The 20,476-nt window shown below is 40.0% G+C and overlaps 1 protein-coding gene across 1 annotated transcript in view; it reads right to left on the reverse strand.

Annotated features, from left to right (window-relative positions):
• The window catches only part of SYT9 (synaptotagmin 9), a 164,600-nt gene that overhangs the window by 41,966 nt on the left and 102,158 nt on the right, over positions 1 to 20,476 (reverse strand). The window contains exons 3-5 of the mRNA XM_008067525.2: positions 8,964 to 9,084; positions 7,005 to 7,176; positions 4,622 to 4,751 (exon numbers count right to left, since the gene is read on the reverse strand). Of these exons, the coding sequence (XP_008065716.1) occupies positions 4,622 to 4,751; positions 7,005 to 7,176; positions 8,964 to 9,084 (423 nt within the window). The remainder of the gene's footprint in view (positions 1 to 4,621; positions 4,752 to 7,004; positions 7,177 to 8,963; positions 9,085 to 20,476) is intronic.

Here is a 20,476-nt window from a genome sequence, read left to right on the forward strand (position 1 = left end):
AAAAAAAAAAAAAAAAAAATCTACTCCCAAAGAAAATTGGACCAGAAGTGGACATGGAACCAGACCTTGGACAATCATACACTTTACTGTGTGAATCTGTGGACCTTGAAGACTTCAGACAGGCTATGCCAAGCACTTGATAGATAATAGTTAGAGAAGGTTTCAAGGGGTTGCTAGTGTGACTCCAGGACAGAGCTGGGTAACTGCCGTTTGCTGTAGTCCTATAGATCTAAGTTTACACCCTTAAGGAGGCTGTAAAACCATAAGAACTGTTCATGCCAGGATATAGTGTACCATAACTGCCCCTAGTTATGCTGGGAACTGTATAACCTTGAGTTGAAGAGAGGTAGCTGGTTCAATGAGTTGGTCCCAGCACAGCCTGACATCATCATGCAGAACCTTTTTAGCTTTATGGGCATACATACACACACACACACAGACACGCACACACACAAAGGCTGAGTTGGAGAGAGGAAGACTAGAGCACCCCTTGCACAGAACTTTGGTGTTTAGAATCTTGCACTTTGGCCAGTCAGGATAATGGTTTATTTTTACTATATATTCTGACTGGATTTTCTTCTTTCTATCTCTGTTAGAAAACTAAAATTTGATTTAACCAGATAGTGTCTGTCTGGTAGTCTCATTGAACCAAATTTACTACTTATTCATACAGCACGACACAGGGAAGCGATGAAAACCTGGAAATATTTCCTATTATTCTCCAACAAACTCATGATATTGGTTACCTCGAATAGGGGGACAGGAAAGGCTAGCCTATATCAGAGGATATGCATAGGGGATTGCTGTGCTGAGGGGAGCCTTTAGAGCATCTGAGAACCCCTGGTGGGGACACTCCTATTCCCAAGTCCCAGGCAGCCTGCTCTGGGGGAGTTTTCACAGCTTCACACGGGGCATAAGGGAGCCATATTGGCTGACCTTTGAGTGTGCAGTGAAGCCATCCAGCATCCCTGTGAGAGAAACGGATTTTTAAACTCACTGGCTTTGAAGACTCCATCTGCCACCTGCCCTGGCAAGGTCAGGGCATATTGGATGCAACCCCAAGCAGGCTGCCAGATCTCTGTAGGGCTCAGGGTTTAGTCCTAACCTGGTCCCTTGGTTCCCAGCAACGAAGAGCTTCTGCCAGGTCAGCCTCTCTTCATATTAAATCCCAACTCCCCCATATTCATTCTTTCTCTCCTTTCCTTTTTTTTCATACACACATGCTCATGGGTTACACACACACACACACACACACACACACACACACACACACACACACCCCACTTATCAAGAGGACTAGATTTGATTGCTGTTTTTGTTTTAAAGCAAAAATTTAAAAGGTTCTTAGAGAGTATAACAACAACTTACCTTTAAGGCCAAGGAAAAGAGGCAAAGGAGCAGAACTTAAATATGTGCCTCTATGACCAACCAAGTCTCTGATGGCCCCTTCCCTCAATGTGATATGGTGGCTTACTGGGGTGCAGGACTGGGGGATTCCCAGTCTTTCCCTTCTTCTCCATGACAAACATTATGAATATTTCTTTGTGGGACAGTCCCACAAGAACACACAGCAGCCCCTCAGAATGTGGGTACATACCAAGGATCGTAACTGAGAACTTTATCGAGCAATGTGCCAGCCATGATACTGTGTTTCACATAGACTAGTTTGTTTAATCCTCACCATCACTCTTGTGAGACAGGCACTGTTATGGCCACTTTGTAGATGAGAACACTGAGATTCAGAAGGGGAGAACAAACTTAGTAAGTGGCAGCACAGCAATTTGAATCTAGGACCATCCAACTCCAAAGTGAATGTTTCTGGCCACTCTGCCTGTTGCCTCCTCCATCCCTACAGCTGCCAGCAAAGCATGACCAGCCTTTCCAATCTTGCTTTTCATCTCATCTGGTACCGATGCCCCAATTCTGCCAGTTACATGTTTATTTTTAAGAGGGAAAGCATCACTTTCCCTCTCGGGATGGTTCTGGAGTCCTGGGCATGTACTTCAAAGAGGCAGGAAGCAACAGGGAAGGGGCAGCCTCCCTCGGTTTGCCCTTCATATAAGGGGTGCAGGCACATCATTTCCTTAGTTCTGCTGTAATGGCTAAGAAATGACCATTGCATCGGCCAAAGTAATTTTAGCTGCTGTAACATATGACTTCCAAGTTTCAATGCTTTAACCCTAAAAGACATTTATTTTTCACTTACATAACTGTCAAACACAGATTTGTTTTTTAAAAAAAGCTGTGTTTTGGGTTTAAGGACTATTTCTCAGATGATCAAGCTCATACCATACTCTTTCCTCAGCCTCAGTAAAGGAAGAAGCCTCCAAGGCCTGCTTTCTATACTCTCCTTGTGTACATAACACATGCATCAACTGCCACTCAAGACCTGGTATGTAACATCACACCCAGGGTTACTGCCCTGGCTGGGTCACAGAGAAAGAACTGCCTGTGCATGAATCAGGGCTCATTGCTCAGCCACTACACCTTACCCCTTACCCTTACAAAACCTTTCCCGTTTCGTTTCCTGAGGAGTACCCCAGAGATTTTACACTCTCTGACACACCCAATTACAAATAAGAATTAAAGCCAGCAATGTCTCATAAGGGTATAAAAAGTCTTTTACAACTGCCCTAACTGCCAATGCTAGTGACAGACCCAGAAAATTTAATGAGCTTACAGTTGGACTCCTATGAGAATTCCACCAGGAGCTAAAGAAGTGAGGTGCCGTTCAAGCGGCATCAGTCCCCAGATCCTTCTCAAGTGGCTCATAGGTCCCGTGTTCCCATAGGGATTAATTCTGAGTCCAGGAAAAAAGGTATCTTAGCTTCTATGGCCCAGAGGCAGAGTCGTTCTTAGGGACCTGTAAATTAGGGGACCCTAGGCTCTCCTGGCATACACCCCAAGGCCCTGATGCTTAGAATCAGTCCATAAACTCTGTATTGTTCTTCTCCTTTCTGCACCATCTCCAACAAAGATGTCCCTTGATCTCCAGGCCTGGATTGGAGGCCTCACTTGAGGCGCCGCTCAGCCTCTCCACAGCTGCCCTACATGTTCACTTCAACAAGACTCACCTGACTATTAATGGCAGATGAGCCCACACTGGGTGAGGCTCTGGTCTTGGCCACTCAGGATGACTTTCCAGGGTATGGAACTGCCTGCATCAGAAGAATACAGGAAGGGTCTCTGCCTGGAACTCATGTGCCCTCCCATAAATTAACTGCTGCTGTCTTTCTGGCTCTTCTGCTCCCAGGAACTCAGTTTCCTTCACTTACTAAGAGCAAGAGGGAGAGGTGCTTCACAGACAATTTCTTCTAAGCACAACAAGCACTTCCGTCCTTTTGCTTTTGTAGCACTTTATATGAATGAGAATACTTATGGCTGTGCACTTTGATGATTCATTTACACACCATCTTGTATCTCTCTTACAGTCTGTAAGTTCTACAAAAAAAGGGAGAGTTCCTAATTCATATCTGTATTTTCTGTACCTTCTACGTCATTTGACTCTCATAAATGTTACTTAGTGAGTGACAATCATCTTGGAAAGAACGAATTAGTATATAAATAAGAGAGTAGGTCAATGAGCAAAGACCAGTGGGAAGAGAATGAATGAGTAGTGAGTGATGAGGGAGGGTGTGGATGAATGAGGGTGTGAGTGGCAGAATCATGGTCAGTTGCATCCAGGTTTCCACTCTCCTCTCTTTTCTTGCAAATAGAACACTGATTTTTAGTTGGGCGCATTGCTAGTCAACAAAAAGAATACATTTCCCACCCTCTCCTGCAACTAGACATATCCATGTGACAAAGTTCTGTGACTAATTTCAAGGTAGCAGCAGTGTTGCTTGACTCTTCAAAGAAAATTCTTAGAAACAAAATATGTGCCCTCTTGGCTCTTGCCCCTTTCTATCTTTTTATGGCCTAGGAGACATGTGGTGATCAGAGCTTAGCAGGGATACTATGCAATATTGCACAACAAGGTGACTTCAAGGAAAAAGGTCACACTGGGACAGTGAAGTAGAAAGATAGAAGACATCTGGGTCTCTAAAGATCATGGAGCCACTATAATGCCCTACACTGCCTTTCTCTGGACCTTTTGTATATAAGATAAAAATACATTCTCAATTTGTTTGTTGTTGTTTTGTGGTTTTTGGCCTTCATTATATGCGGTTAAACCTGATATTAACCAGCTTGCCTAGAATCGGGTTAGGGCCAGAACTGGTCCTAGAACACAGTCCTCCTCTCACCCAGTCTCACATTCTTTCTAAAGTTAGGCTCAAGTCACTATATGAAGTCCTGAAATTCCACATTTACCCAGATCTTGCAGATGCCCTTGAAATGCCGACCCAGGGTCATAACACGGAATCAGAGAATCTTGATCTTTTAAAAATACAATCAAAGTGAGGGATGGTCCATGATCAATGTCCAAAACTTCCCAGACTGCCAGGGAGCACAGATTTAGCCTTAAACTGAATGCAAGTCCCAACAGCCCCAGGAAATGCAACCAAGAAAACCCACCTATGACCATAGATCCTGGTGCAGTCATAATTTTTGTGGCTCCTGCATTTCAACAGTGAAGCATTTTCTTTCCTGAAAAGGGAAGCATGTGGGGGTAGGGTCTTACCTCCACCAGGGAATGCCAGTGTGCAATGGGCTTCCGAGGATACGACAACATTTCACTCCAGTGGTCTCTGCCCAGCCTCTCAGCCTCGTTGCCTACTTGACACACGCCGATGATCTCATTGTGACCTACACTGTGAAAATGGCCCACAATAGTTTTTTCTTAAAATTTTGGTTTGTAAGAACAAGAGCTACTAAACTAAACTGATGGAGGAATTGGAGAAGTAGTGTTTTTTTTTTTCTTTTCATTCCCTAATTTAAAACTACAGGTCAAACTTAATAGCCAGCAAAACTTGGGATCTAATACAGTACCCCAGCTTTCCTAACACTGACATGGGTCAGCATGTTCCCAAGAACTCTGTTCTAAGAACTCCCTGATGCATGCTAAGGATGCCACCTCTGGTTCTGAAACTAGGTCAGTCTTCAAATCCATGTAACAAAAAGGAGCCATTTGAGAAGAGTTTCCTGCAATAATGGCTGCTCAAATTCCTGTGAGAGCCCACCAAGGATGAGTTACAGAACAATTCTGTGTCTGGCAGCCTTGGGTCTTGAGCTTCCAAACGGGGCTGGGTGAAGGGGATGCCTGTTCTCGTTCCCCATCTCTTTAGAGAATACTGTTGTCATCTTATTCTCCTCCTCCTTTCCTTCCAAGCCCAGCTTTGTCTCTTTGACTCAACTTAATTTCCCAACTGCAAAAAGATACTTAGTTCCTTTAACCTTAGGGCTAATACTGAAACTTTCCCTAGGTAGGTGCCTGCGTTAGGCCATTCTTTCCTTAGCAGTTTTTTTGTTAAAAGTCCTTTGCATAACTGGAGTGATATGACCATTCTTTAACTCTGTGAGATCCATTCTTTCTTTTTTCCTTCCTGCAAAGATGAGTGATTTTTCTCCTATTTGTGTGTGGGGCACAAAGGAAAGACAAGGGTAGGGAGGTAATGTGAAGGATATTTGGGTCTATACTCATTAAAATTAGATGCATACAGAAGCCCCATGGGTTCTGTCATGAATTTTTCCAGGCCAGATTCATGAGTTTACTGAGAATTTAATTGAGGCAGAATTCACATAATCAGATTTGTCGATGCAGGAAACTTGGCAATAGCTTATAAATTGCTGGCCTAGGCTTCCACAGTTGGTGGGCAACATCCCTTCCTGGGGCCTGACACTATTGGTGTTGTTTCTTGCCCACAGGAGATGGGACAAGGTCTACTGCTCAGCATGGGCTGTCACTCTCATGGGCAACTGAGACAAACCAAGTGCTCTTTGGGCTGGAAGATGGTCAGGCTTCACTCAGGCATCTGCGGGAAAGAGTGTTCAGGTCACTGAAGCTGCCTTACTGACATTTTAGAGATGTGTGGGAAAATTTTTAGCTACAGATAATATCAGAAGTTAGAATATATTTTATAAATGTATATAAACTTCTAATAGAAAATATATAAAATATATATGTGTGTATATATGTATGTGTGTGTGTGTGTGTGTGTGTGTGTGTGTGTGTGTGTGTGTATCTTGAGTCTGTGTGTGTGTGTGTATCTTGAGTCTGTTGCCCAGGTTGGAGTGCAGTGGCATGATTACAAATCACCACAGCCCCGACCTCCTGGGCTTAGGCAGTCCTCCCTCCTCGGCCTCCCAAAGTGCTGGGATTACAGGCATGAGCTACCACGCCTGTCCAGAAATCACAATTTCTAAAAATTGTGCCCCAACCACGTGGGAGGTTTCCAATTAAAAAGACTTTTCATTTCAGTCTAATGACTGGTTTAACATGTATAAATTCCCTGTTGGTACTTCCTTTGCATATTAAAATGACTGTTTTTAAATACACAATTGGCTACAATGCAGGCTATAAATATCTTTTCTGTGCTATATTAATTAAAAAGTCAAGCATCTTATACATTTTAATGTACCTTGTCATCCATACTGATTCTAGCATTTTCAAGAGAACATTTCTGTGTTTGCTTTCAGACTTAAGTGGATGGAAATGATCTTTATTAAACACATTGAGAGAAGTAAAAAGATTGAAGTTATGTATTTAGAAATGTTGACGTTCATTCTGCTGTTTGAAGGAAATCTTCCCAATGAAGGGAAGTCAGGATTGCCCGACCAAAGATCAGACCTGTGGGGTTATAGTTCTTCAAGCTGAGATTTTAGGAGGTATGCAGAGATGAAATGGGGAGGATGGAGGAAGAGAAATAAGAAAGGGAGAGCAGAGAATGGGAATACAGAGAGGCACTTTGGTAGTCTGACTCTACAGCATGGTTTGAAGGTGTCTCCCATCAAGCAGCTTTTCGTGTGTTGCTGGGGTCTCATTTCTTGTGGCCTGGGACACCAGCTTGCCCTCCCTGCCCTGGACACAATAGATTTGCACTGGGGAAGAGCTCCAGGTATCTCACCGGTCGTAGTCCATGACCGCTATGGACAAGTGGATTTGGTCAATGTTCTCAGGAGGGACGTCAAAGACTATGGCTTCGTTGTAAACAGGATTCAGCGTGTTCCTCTTGGTGGATGTTTTCCTCTTCTTCAAGCGTCTGCCATCACACATCAGCGAGACTTTTACATAGGGATCTGCACAAACCATGAGAAGCAGGAGTACTGTGAGGATAAATGTAGATTTAGGCCAGCAGTTATATCATTGTGGTTTTCCTGGACTATGGCATGCAGAATTCTTTTACCGATTTGTGGATTGGAGTTGAAGGATTTTCATTAATATGATATGTAGGCAGCAAATAGTGTTAGGATAATTAAGTCATTCATTTAAGAAAAAACACAGGACACTGTCTCCTCAAAATATGTGAAATTTAAAAATAGTATGAAAACATGTTATCAAATTAAAAGACATTCCAGCTAGAACTCAAGACTAGCCTTGCTGGGATAGGAAGAGAAATGCACAGATAGGCCCAAAGGTAGAAACAAGTCCCCAATTCTGAGCCACTTTGGGGAATCTTTTCCTAAAGATCAGGTTTTTAAGACAGGGAATTTATAGACTCTTAGAATTTCTGAATTCTTAAAGGACAGGAAGATTGTCTGGGATAGACTTCCTTAAGTACTGAGGCCTTGACAAACAGTCCAGTTGCAAAGGGAGAAGCAGCTCAGCACGTCAGGGAGAGGAAGAAGATAGGCTTGCTTGTGGTGCGATGCTGTGATGGAGTGACAGATGGCAAGACCGGCCTATGCTCCAGACAACGTTCTTCTGGTCCTACCAGCTACTTCCCTGTCTTCTTGCTCAGTGAGAAGATCTCCTTCTCTCTTCTCCTGCATAACCAGGCACAGCTCTGACTCCTACACACTGTTCTGAAGGGACTTAGAGGTTCAGAGGGGCCACATTATTTTATTTTTAAAAACAATGGAGTATAGGACACGAAGTATATCACATCGGATGTTCTTTGATTACAGTGAATGTGAGCTAGTGTGCACAGGGTGTCTTGTGACCACATTTGGGGAGCCTCTGTAGAGATTACTTGTGAATTTGCATAGTAGAAACTGTATATAGAGGCATTTTTTTGTTGCTGTTAGGATTTAGAATTTAAGGCACATGCTTTATTCACTGGAAAAACCAAATTGTGCAGTTCACTTTAATAAGGAAATAGTGTTGTTTTCAACCTTCAATAAGCCTGAGATGGTGATATCTAAGAAGAGACCCAATTAGATAAGCTATAACCGCATGTGCAAACTGTAGGTCCAATTCACAGCTACGATGAGGAAGAAGATCCAAGAGAGAACACAGTTGTCCCTCAGTATCCATGGAAGATTGGTTCCAGATAGAACAAAACCCAAGGATGCTCAAGTCCCTTATGCAAAATGGTGTAGTATATGCATATAACCTTTGCACATTTTCCCATATACTTTAAGTCATCTAGAGATTACATATACCACCTAATACAATGTAAACACTATGTAAATAGTTGTTGTACTATATTGTTTTTTAAAATTTGTATTATTTTTAATGTTGTATTGTTATTTTTTTCCTTAAATATTTTCAATCCATGGTTAGTTAAATCTGCTGACGTGGAGTTGGAGGTTACAGAAGGCCAAATGTAATAATAATAATAACTAACAATATATAGCATCTAATATATACCAGATACTATTCTTATAGCTTTATATGTATTAACTGAATCTTACAACAGCCCAATATGCCAGATACTATTATTACCCTCATCTTACAAGCAGGAATCTGAAGCCCAGAGAGGTGAAGTGACTTGCCCAAGGTCACATAGCTGTTAGGTGGTGGGACTGGGATTAAACCTAGGCAGTTTGGGTGCAGAGTCACAGTGCTTTATTACTGTACTAGAAACTTCATAAGGTACTTCACTAGAACTGTACGAGGAAGTGTGAATTTGAGAATGTCCCACCTGATGCTCCTGTTATGTCCATTGCCTTTAGATTCCTTGCTTTTATAATGGTAATAGTCAGCCTGCCAGCCGTTGGGAGATAGCACAGGGAAAACATCAGCTCTCCCAGGTCCACATTGTCCTGTTGAGAAAGCACAAACTGAAACATTAGCAAGTGTCTGCAGTCAGGAGTGCAAGAGGCTCAGCTGCAGGGCAGCTCTGGAAGGGAACACATTGCTCTTTTTGCTCAGTTCATGGACCCGGGTGTCTCTTCTCTTCACAACAGTCACATGGGAAAGAATAAATCCCTGCAATTTAAAGCGCCTCACCCCAAGGCAGCACAGCTCATCTTTAGATGGCAAAGTGGTGGGGCTGTCCATGGCCTCTGCCCCTGTATCCAGCCACATACAGTCCTGCATAGCCTCACACTGGGCCAGTTGCAGCCCAGAACATAGCCCCCAATGCAGAAGCCCCCACAGCCTTAACAATCCTCCACAGAGTCCCCCACATGTCTCCACTCATGTCCCTGTCACAATCCACACAGAGCTCCCAGGACAAAGCTATGTGAAAAGAAGTGTTGCACTACCCCACCCCCAGCCCAGGCACACTCTGCACACAACCTCGTGCAGCAGCATTGTGCAACCTCTCAAAAGGTCCCCACCCTGCCCTCCATGCTTCCCTACCCATCTCACTCAAGCTTGCCACAATATTCCCATACACTCCTGTATACCCTTGTCCCCTTCATGTAATCCTCAGGCTCCAGTGCACTGCATACCACCTGGTCACACACAACCCGTGAAGACCAGCACATGGCTCCACTAGACCCTGGAAACTTATAGCTTGTCACAGAGCTCCAGACAAGGACACTGCATAAGCCTGAGAGCAGCGCCCCGTGACCCCACACATCTATAGCCCTGGACACACCTGGACACCTGTCTCGTCCTGCCCAGCCTACAGGCAGGGAAGGAAGAACAGAGACCCAGACCCCCTGGCACCCCACCACCTGCCCCTTGGGGTCCCACTTTGCTACAGTTCTTTCCTTCTCTTGATGTGCCTCCAAGGAGTCCCTATTTCCCACTGCTGGGGAAGACATCTCTCCTCGGGCAGTGTGCAGCCATTCAAATAGGTCAGAAGACACGATCCTCTTTCTCCTTCTTAGCTCAAGGAGAGTATAACCAGAAAGGAGAAAAAAAAGCCATATCATTTAGTTTCAATTTCTGAGAGATACCTGAAGTTATTGAGCTGGGTGCCTGTGTTTAATTAATACAGTTTCATACTGACAATGCTCCGGGGAGTCAGGTTCTAAACCTCAACATCCACAGCCTCCCCCCACCTTCTCCATTCTCCAAGGATGCTTCTATTTTTAGAAGCACAGATTCAGCTCTGGAAGGTCACCTCACTCAACCTCCCTGCCTTGATTGCTTCCACAGGAGGATAAGATGAAGAGATCTATTTGGTGGCTAAGGCAGATGGACTGCTCCGTGTCTTCCTGCATTGTTTGCCTCCTGTAAATAAATGACCTCACCTCATAATCCAGGCTCTCCTGGTTCCTGGACCCCTGACCTCAAGAGACCCAGGTGGCTGGTCCTTTCCTTTTGGGAGAGATGGAGGTAGGGGAAGGTTGGGACCAGAATTCTAAGCACTGGAGGTTTCACACACAGAAGGCTCTGGATTGCTTTGTGGTGCTGGGTTCCCTATTACAGGAGCAGGAGCACTGAAGAGGGAGAATTTGATTCAGCTTCCTGCTGATGGCAGAGGGGAAAAAGAAGCAATGGCTGTCCCCAGAAATCTCCCTTTTACTTCCTTACTCCGTGGCCCATTTCCTGTATTCTTTAACTTCTGTTCTTTCCTCAGAAGGCTTTTTTTCATCACTTCACCTAGCTCTCTCCTCTCCCTGCATCTTGCCCAGAAAATCTTGGTTTGATTAAGTAAATATAGGAGTAACCAAAATCATGTCTCTGATGCTTCATAATCAATTATTTCAACATATATTTCCTGAGGACCCAAGCCGTGCACACACTGTAAGGTCTGGGATGTGAAAATGCATTCAGTCCAATCCCTGCCCTCAAGGCTGATGCACATAATTAAATGTGATGTGTCAGATTACTTCTGTACTAAGTGCATTGGGTTTGTTTTTTTTTTCCCTAACATAAATCCATTCACAAATAGTTATATTATATGGCTATTTGCTCGTGGGTTATAAAAGAAAACAAATCAAATCTCAAACTTGATGGTATATTCAGAATGTGAACTAAGGCTAAAGTACACATTAGTACTTAAAAAAAAAAAGCCAATTAGCAGGATGCCATGCTTGTAGTCTCAGCTGCTTGGGTGGCTGAGGTGGGAGAATGGCTTGAGCTTAGGTGTTCGAGTCCAGCCTGGGCAATATGTTGCAAAATGCCATTTCTAATAATAATAATAATAATTACAATAACAACAACAAATTAAAGAAATAGTTATCAAAGGGAAAATGCTTCATTTGATTTTCAAGTGCTTTAAAAATAAATCTTTTAAAACTTTCTAAATTATTAAAGTAGAAAAATAAAATTTAAATATAGAAATATTCAAGTAAAACAGTAAAATATCCCCTTTTCTCATATATATTCACTATGTCACTCTTTTCACTAAAGTTACACAGTGAATAATCATCCAGATTTTTTTCTCCTGTTTCATTTATTCATCCATCTATTCGTTTACAAATTCATTCACTTATTCTTTTAGCATTTGTTGTGGTTTTGGTAGTTGACCATTGTTCTTCCAGAAGCTATGAGCTGCTGCCATGGTGAACAACTGACACCATCCCTTGAGGAGAAATAGGTTTGATGGGATATGGAACAGGAGTTCACTGGCACCTGATGCTAACTTTGCTTCCTCCTCATCAGTCAAGGCTAAGTTTAGGTCAAGTATCTGTAGATCTTGATGTTTGTAAACATTCTCTTAAATCAGTGTTTCTCAACCAGGAGAAATTTTGCTACCCCAGGGGATATTTGACACTATATGAAGAAATTTTTGGTTGTCACAACTGCAGAGGGATATGTGCTACTGATATCCAGTGCATAGAGTCTAAGGATGCTGCAAAACATCCTACGATGCACAGAGAAGCCCCTCACTACAAAGAATTATCTAGTTCAAGAAGTCAGTAGTGTCAAGTTTGAGAAACTCTGATTTACACAGAAGTGCTGAGATTCTTAGCAAAAAGGTTTTCTGGAATTATGATAAAAGTCAAAAATAAAGGAGTGGTGACGTGTGTGTGGCTTCTTTTTTAGCTTGACAGAAATCAGAAATGCAGACATATCACTGCTGGCTGGGTACCCTGGAGGGTACAAGGCATAGGAAAGTGTCATACAAAGAAAGGTTCATTTGCTCCTGCTTTGTGTGGCCAAGTTCAGTATTGTTGGTAAGATATATTGGGAATTTAGAGCAGGCCCATGTGAATTCTCTCCCTGTCAATCTGTACACTATTTCTGTGGTCTGTTTGCCGGTAACAGCCGATGATAGCTGCAGTTTATGTCTAACTAGTGCACTTTTGCATTTCTCTGCTTGAGTTCTTGGGTGAACTCCTTCTCAACTCCATGAAGTTCTGAAAAAACTACTGCAGGAATTCAGCCTGACAACATATTCATGCCCCCGTCCACTGTTGTCTGTTCAGGGATGTGTATGTAACCCAAAAAGGACCACTTAGCAGTCCTCTCTGGGATTGAAAAATCAGTCAACATTGAGAAAGATAAATTCTCATTTTATCGAAGTTATTCCAGAGAATAATATCCCATAACCTCAGATAGAATTGTTGTAAGTTTCTTGTACTACATAGTACAAGCAGCATATTATCACTTTAAGCTAGCCTGTGTCAGTTAAAGATATATACTCTAAATCTGAAAGAAATGACAAAAATAAAACAGAGTTATGGGTAATAAGCCTATACAGGAGATAAAAAGAATGCTTGAAAATATTCATTTAATCCAAAAGAAGGCAAAAAAAAAAAAGGAAAGTCTGAAAAGATCAGAAGAGGCAAAAATTTAAACTATTTCAATAATTACATTAAATGTAAACGGTTTGAACATTCAAATAAAGGCAAAATTGATTCAATAAATAACTGGACCCAATCATATGCTGCCCCTAAGGAATCTACTTTAAATATAAAGATATAAATATAAAGCAAATATAAATATAAAGCAAAATAATTTTTAAAATGCCATACTAAAGCTAATAAAAAAAATCCAGAGTGCATGACAAAATTAATATCAGACAAACTATATGTCAGAGTAATAACTATTACCAAGGACAAAGAGAGTCATTATATTATGTTAAAGGCATCAACTCATTATAAGTACATACAAATTCTAATTGTTTTTACCCACCTGAGAGTACAACTTCAAAATACATGAGGCAAAAACTGATAATAGACAGAAAAGTTCCCAGGTATAGTCAGAGATATGAATACTTACATAACACTACCCACACACTTGGCCTAACTGTTGGCATTTAAAAAACACTCTGGGCCAGTCATGGTGGCTCACACCTATCATCTCAGCACTTTGGGAGGCAGAGACGAGAGGATTGCCTAAGTCCAGGGGTTCAAGACCAGTTTGGGCAACTTGGTGAGACCTCGTCTCTACTATAAATCAGAAAATTAGCCGGGCATGGTGGCACGTGCCTGTGGTTCCCGTTCCTTGGTAGACTGAGGTGCAAGAATCACCTGAGCCCAGCAGGTCAAGGCTGCGGTAGCCCTGAGCATGCCACTGCACTCCTGCCTGGGTGACAGAGTAAGACTCCTACTAAAACAGCAACAACAACAACAATAAAAACAGAAACAAAAACAAAAACACTCTGTGAAACAGTAGTAAAATACACATTAAATTTAAGTGCACCCAGAACACTAAACAAGATAGAGAATATTTGGGTCATAAAACAGGCTTCAATTAAATCTGAGAAGAATGAAAAAGATACCTGCAGATGCATGTTTATTGCAGCATTATTCATAATAGCAAAAACATGGAACCAACCGTGCTGCCCATCAAAAGAGGACTGGATTTTTTAAAAATGTGGTGCATATACATTACGGAATATTATGCAGCCATAAAGAAGGACAAACTTATGAACTTCACAGCAACTTAGATGGACTTAGAGTCTATAATACTGAGTGATCTATCACAGAAACAAAGAACTGAGCGCCACATATTCTAACTCATAAGCAGACCTTGAACAAATATCATAATACAATAAGAAGGGGATTGGCAATAGTGGGAAACTGCGGGGGATGGGGGGCAGGATTGGCAGTAGTGGGAAACTGTCGGGTGGGCACACCTCATCAACAAGAGTATCTGCATAATGAACATTTGTATACCTAACCCTGAATTGAATCCCACATCTTTAAAATAAAAAATTTTGAGAAAAATTCAAATTATACAAAGTATATTTTCAACACAATAGAAATAAATTAGAAATAAATAACAAAAAGAGATTTGAAAAATCTCTAAATATTTGGAAACTACACAGCACACTTCTAAATAATCCATGAGTTAAAGAATAAATCCAAAAAAAAAGCTAGGAATTATTTTGAAGTGAATTAAAATGAAAACACAATATATTGAAATTTGTGAAATGCAGCTGAAGCCGCATTTTTAGGAAAATTTGTAAAAGGAAAATGCCTATATCTGATACAGAGAAAAATATCAAATCAATGACCTCAGCTTTCATACTAAGAAACCAGAAAATAAGAACAAATTAAATCCAAAGCAAGCAGAAAAAAAGAAAATGATTAAGATTCTAACTCATAAACGGGCCTTGAACAATTATCATAATACAATAAGAAAGGGATTGGCAGTAGTGGGAAACGGCCGGGCGTGGGGTGGGGGGCATCTGGGATTTTGATCAGCAATTGGTTGGTTGCCTACTGTGGTTTCTATAAGGGTATCTCCTGAGTTTTCTAAGAATTGTATAGTTTGAGGTTTTATGTATAGGTCCTAAATCAGCAAAATACACATTTTTCCTAGTGTGTACCGAACATTCACTGAGATAAACTATATTCTCAACCATAACAAATTCTCATTAAATTCAAGAAGATTGATCAACAAAGCATGTTCTTTGGTGAGAATTAAATTAAACTAAAATTTATTCATAGACAACTGGAAAAATCTCTAGATATTTGGAAATTAAACAATAAGTTTCTAAATTGCCTATAAATCAAAGAAAAAAATCACAAGGGATTTTAAAATTATTTTGGAATGAATTGAAAATAAAAACACAACATATTAAAATTTGTAGGACATAGTCAAAGCAGTGTTTGCAAAGAAATGTATAGCATTAAATGTTTTTATTGAAATAGAAGTATCTCAGAACAATGGTCTGAGCTTCAACTTAAGGAACAAGAGAAAATCAAACATGAAATAGATGAAAGGAAGGAAGTAATAAATGTAAGGGCAGAAAACAATAAAATATAAAACATAAAAAAACCAGGAAAAAAAAAACAATGAAACCAACATCCTGGTGAGACAGTTCAGGAAAGAAAAAGAAAATATTAATTATTATACGAAAATGGAAATCTGCATACTTGTACAGATATTATAGACATTAAAATAATAAAAAGAGAACATTATCAATAATGTTATGGCAATAAATTTGATGACAAATAAAATGAACAAACTATTTAAAAGACAATCATACCACATTAAAGAAAAAAATAGATAACTCGAATAGTCTTATATTTATGAAAAAATTAAAGTCATTGTTAAAAATCTTTCACAAAGAAAACTCCATACCATTAAGGAAGAAATAATACCAATTCTACATAGATTTTCTAGAAAAAAAAAACAAAAAACCAGAAGAGGTGAGAATACTTCCTAACTCATTACAGGTTGAATATCCCTTATCCAAAATGCTTGGGACCAGAAGTATTTCAGATTTTAGATGTTTTGATTGCATATACATAATGAGATATCTTGCGCTTGAGATCAAATTTAAACATGAAACTCTTTTACATTTCATATACACTTTATACATAGCCTGAAAGCTATTTTATTTTATTTTAAAGATGTGGGGTACAATTCAGGATTAAGTATACAAGTGGTCACCATATAGACAAATTTTGGGCCTCTCTATGGTCCCCGCTTTGCCTGGTTTTAGATCAGGTACCTTTATTGATGTTGTATCCTCCCCATATCGCCCGACAGTATCCCACTACTGACAACCCCTTTCTTATACTATTATGGTAAATTTTCAGGGTCTGCTTATGAGTGATAAGCATGTTATACTCAGTTATTTGTTTCTGTGATAGATCATTGAGTATTATAAACTCTAAATCCATCCAAGTTGCTGTGAAGTCCATATGTTTGTCCTTCTTTATGGCTGTGTGATATTCTATTGTGTATATGTACCACATTTTTTTATCCAGTCCAGTTTCAATGGGCAGCACAGTTGGCTCCATGTTTTTGTTATTGTGAAAAATGTTGCAATAAACATGCATGCGCAGGTATCTTTTTTGTAGAATGATTTGAGTTCCTCCATGTATATTCCCAGTAGGGGGATTGCTGGGTTATATGCAAGGTCAATTTCTAGTTCTTTTAGAAATCACCACACTGTTTTCCATAGAGGTTGAACTAGTTTGCATTCCCATCAACAGTGCAGAAGCGTTTCCCTTTCTTCACATCCTCATCAGTATCTGTTGTTTTTGTTTTGTTAATGATGGTCATTCTTACTTGGGTTAGGTGATATATCAGTGTGGATTTGACTTGCATTTTTCTGAAGATTAGTGAGACTGAGTACTTTTTCAAGTATCTGTTGGCTGTCCCTATGTCTTCTTTTGAGAAGTATCTATTCATGTTTTTTGCCCAATTTTTTTTTTTTTGGAGTTGGAGTCTCACTCTGTCACCTAGACTGGAGTGCAGTGACATGATCCCACCCACCACAGCCTCGACCCGCTGGGCTCCAGTGATCCTTCCGCCTCAGCCTTCTGAGTAGTCAGAACTACAGATGCGCGCTACCACGCCTGGCTAATTTTTGATTTATTGTAGAGACGAGGTCTCGCCAAGTCGCCTGGGTGGGTCTTGAACCCCGGGGGCTCAGGCAATCCACTCTCCTTGGCCTCCCAAAGTGCTGGGATTGCAGATTGAGCCACTGAGACCAGCCTTTTGCCCACTTTTTAATGGAGCTGTTTGTTTTTTCCTTTTGGCATATTTGACTTTCTTGTAGATCCTAGATGTTAGGCCTTTGTCAGATACACAGTTGGCAAATATTTTTTCCCATTCTGTGGGCTGTCTCCCCACTCCCTTGATGATTTATTTTGCTTTGCAGAAGCTTTTCAGTTTTCTATCTTATCTCTTATGGCATGGACATCTGGGGTTTTATTGAGAAATTGGTTGCTAACCCTGATTTCTGGAAGGGTGTCTCCTGCATTTTCTAAGATTCTTACAGTTTGAGGTTTTACGTTCAGGTCTTTGATTCATTTAGAGTTGATTTTTGTGCATGGTGATAGGTAGGGGTCCTGTTTCTATTTTCTTCATGTGGTCAGACAGTTTCCCCAGTACCATTTATTGAATAGGTTCTCCTCTCTCCAGTGGTTATTGGTGGAGGCTTTGTCAAAGATGAGTTGGTTGAGAAATAGAGGTTTTGCTTCCTGAATCTCTATCCTGTTCCATTGGTCTATATGCCTGTTTTTGTACCAATACTAGGCTGTTTTGATTATTGTGGCCTTATAGTAAAGTTTAAAGTAGGGAAGTGTGATGTCTCTCGCTTTCTTTCTTTTTCTGAGGATTGATTGTTTATATTTCCAAATGAATTTCTTTATTGTCATTTCCAGGTCTGAAAAGAATGATGTTGGTAATTTAATGAGTATTTCATTGAATCTGTAGATTGTCTTTGGTAGGATGGACATCTTAGCAATGTTGACTACTACTATCCATGAGGATGAATATTTTTTCATTTGCTTGTATCTTCTTGGATTTCTTTGAGCAGTATTTTGTAGTTTTTGTTGCAAAGGTCTTTTACTTCCTTGGTTAGGAAGATGCTGAGGCATTTCATTTTTTTGGTCACTGTTGTGAATGGGATTGTGCTTTTTATTTGTATCTCTACCTGTTTGTTGTCAGTGTATAAGAATGTGACTGTCTTTTACACATTTGTTTTGTACCCCAAGACTTTGCCAAAGTCCTTTATCAGCACAAGGAGTTTTTAAACAGAATCACTTGGATTTTCAAGTTATGGGATCTTACCGTCAGCAAAGAGGGATAACTTAACTTCCTCTTTTCCTATTTGGATACCTCTGATTTCCTTCTCTTGTCTGATTAGTCTAGCTAGAACTTCCAACACAATGTCGAACAAGAGGGGTGAGAGTGGGCAGTCTGATCTTATTCCGGTTTTCAGAGAAAATGTTTCTAGTTTCTGTCCATTTAGCAATATGCTGGCTGTGGGTTTATCATAGATGGCACTTACTATTTTGAGGTATGTTCCTTCTATGCCTAGGTGTTTGAGGGTTTTATCAAGAATGGATGCTGGATTTTATCAAAACATCTATTGATGTATTTAATTATATTTATGGTTTTGTGGTTGTTGAACCAGTTCTGCATCCTGGGGATGAAGCCTACTTGGTCATGGTGGATGTTTTTGAGATGTGTTGTTGGATCCAATTTGTGAGAATCTTGTTGAGAATTTCTGCATCTATATTCATCAGGGATATTGGCCTATGGTTCTCTTTCACTGTTGGCTCTTTACTTGGTTTGGGTATCAGTGTGATGCTAGCTTCATAAAAGGATTTGGGAAAAATTCCATCTTTCTCAATTGCCTGGACTACTTTCAATAGGATTGGTATCAGCTCCTCCTTGTATGTTTTGTAGAATTTCACTGAAAAGCTGTTTGATCCAGGGCTTTTTTGTAGGTAGTTTTCTTATGACAGAGCCAATTTTCTGGGTTATTGGTCTATTTCGTGTCTCAATGTCTTCTTGTTTCAACCTTAGGAGGTTGTGTGATATCAAAAAGTCCTCCATCTCATTTAGGTTATCAAGTTTTTTTTCCATATAGGTGTGCATAGTAATCTCTGGTAATAGTTTGTATTTCTTTGGAGTCAGTTGTGATTTGATCTTTTGTATTTCTGATTGTGTTTCTTTTTCTTGGTCATTCTGGCTAGGGTTCCATCAATCTTGTTTATTCTTTCAAAGAACCAGCTTTTTGTTTTGTTGACTTTTTTCTATGATATTTTTGTCTTCTATATCCTTTATTTGGGCTTTTACTTTGGTGATCTGGATTCTTCTGCTAAAGCTAGGAATTTGGTGGTCTTGTCTTTCTAGCTCCTTAGGTAATTTGTTAGGTGTTAACTTATGATCTTTCTATTTTCTTGATGTGTGTTTGTACAGATATAAATTCCCCTGTAAGAACTGATTTCCTAACATCCCAGAAGTTTTGGTAAGATTTTTTTCATTTTCATTTGCTTCTAGGAATCTTTTATTTTTTTAATTTCTGTGTTGACCCAGGAGTTGTTCAGCATCTTGCTGTTCAGTGTCCATTTCTTTGTGGGTTTTAGGAAACTTTGTTGGTGTTTATATTTATTTTTATTCCATTGTGGTCTGAGAAGGTGCATGGCAGTATTTCATTCTTATGAAATTTATTTATGCTTGATTTATGGCCAAGGATGTGATATATCTTGAAGTACATTCCATGTGATGATGAGTAGAATGTATATTCTGTGGTTTTGGGTGGAGTGTTCTGTAGGTATCTGTTAGGTCCATTTGGTCAAGTTTCAAGTTGAGGTTCTGGATCTCTTTGTTGATTTTTTGCCTTGATGATGTACCTAGAATTGTGTTAGTAGAGTATTTAAGTCTCCAGCTATAATAGTATTTGAGTCAGTATCTCTTTTTAGTTTACTTGGTAGTTGCTTTACAAATGGTGGTGCTACTTTTTTGGGTGCATATATGTTTAGGATGGATATTTCTTGTTGATGGAGTGAGCCTTTTATCATTATGTAGTATCCTTCTGTACCTTTAAAAATTTTTGATAGCTTAAAAGTTGTTTTGTCTGATATTAAGATCATGACCCTGCCTTCTTTTGTGACCCATTCAACTGGAAATTTATTTTCCATCCTCTCACTTTGAGTCTGTGTGCGACTTTGTGGTGAGATGAATTTCTTGGATGCAGCAAATTGGGTTATTTTTTTAAAAATTCAGTTTGCTATTCTGTGTCTTTTCCATTCACATTCAGACTGATTATTGAAATGTAAGTGTTTATCCCCATTATGAGGTTCTTATAAAGTTTTTTCCCTGTTTGTTTTCTTTTAACTTTTGGGTTGATGTATGTGTGCATTTTTAAGTTTGCAGTTGCAATGGATTCTCTGTTGATTTTGTGTTCTCCTGTTCTCTTGGGAAGTCATTCTTTTTTTTTTCCTTAAATCTGTGCTTAATACCTTTTAAATCATCTCCTGTAGACCTGGTCTGGAATCTGCAAAATATCTTTTTTTTTAATCAATATTTTTTATTATGATATTGTGGGGTACCGTTAAGGGTTAGGTATACAAATATGCTTTGTTCAGGCACCTTTGTTGATAAGAGGTGTCT

The sequence above is a fragment of the Carlito syrichta genome, unplaced genomic scaffold (assembly GCF_000164805.1).
Source record: "Carlito syrichta isolate Samal-C Ts95f unplaced genomic scaffold, Tarsius_syrichta-2.0.1 Scaffold309682, whole genome shotgun sequence".
NCBI classification, from domain to species: domain Eukaryota; kingdom Metazoa; phylum Chordata; class Mammalia; order Primates; family Tarsiidae; genus Carlito; species Carlito syrichta.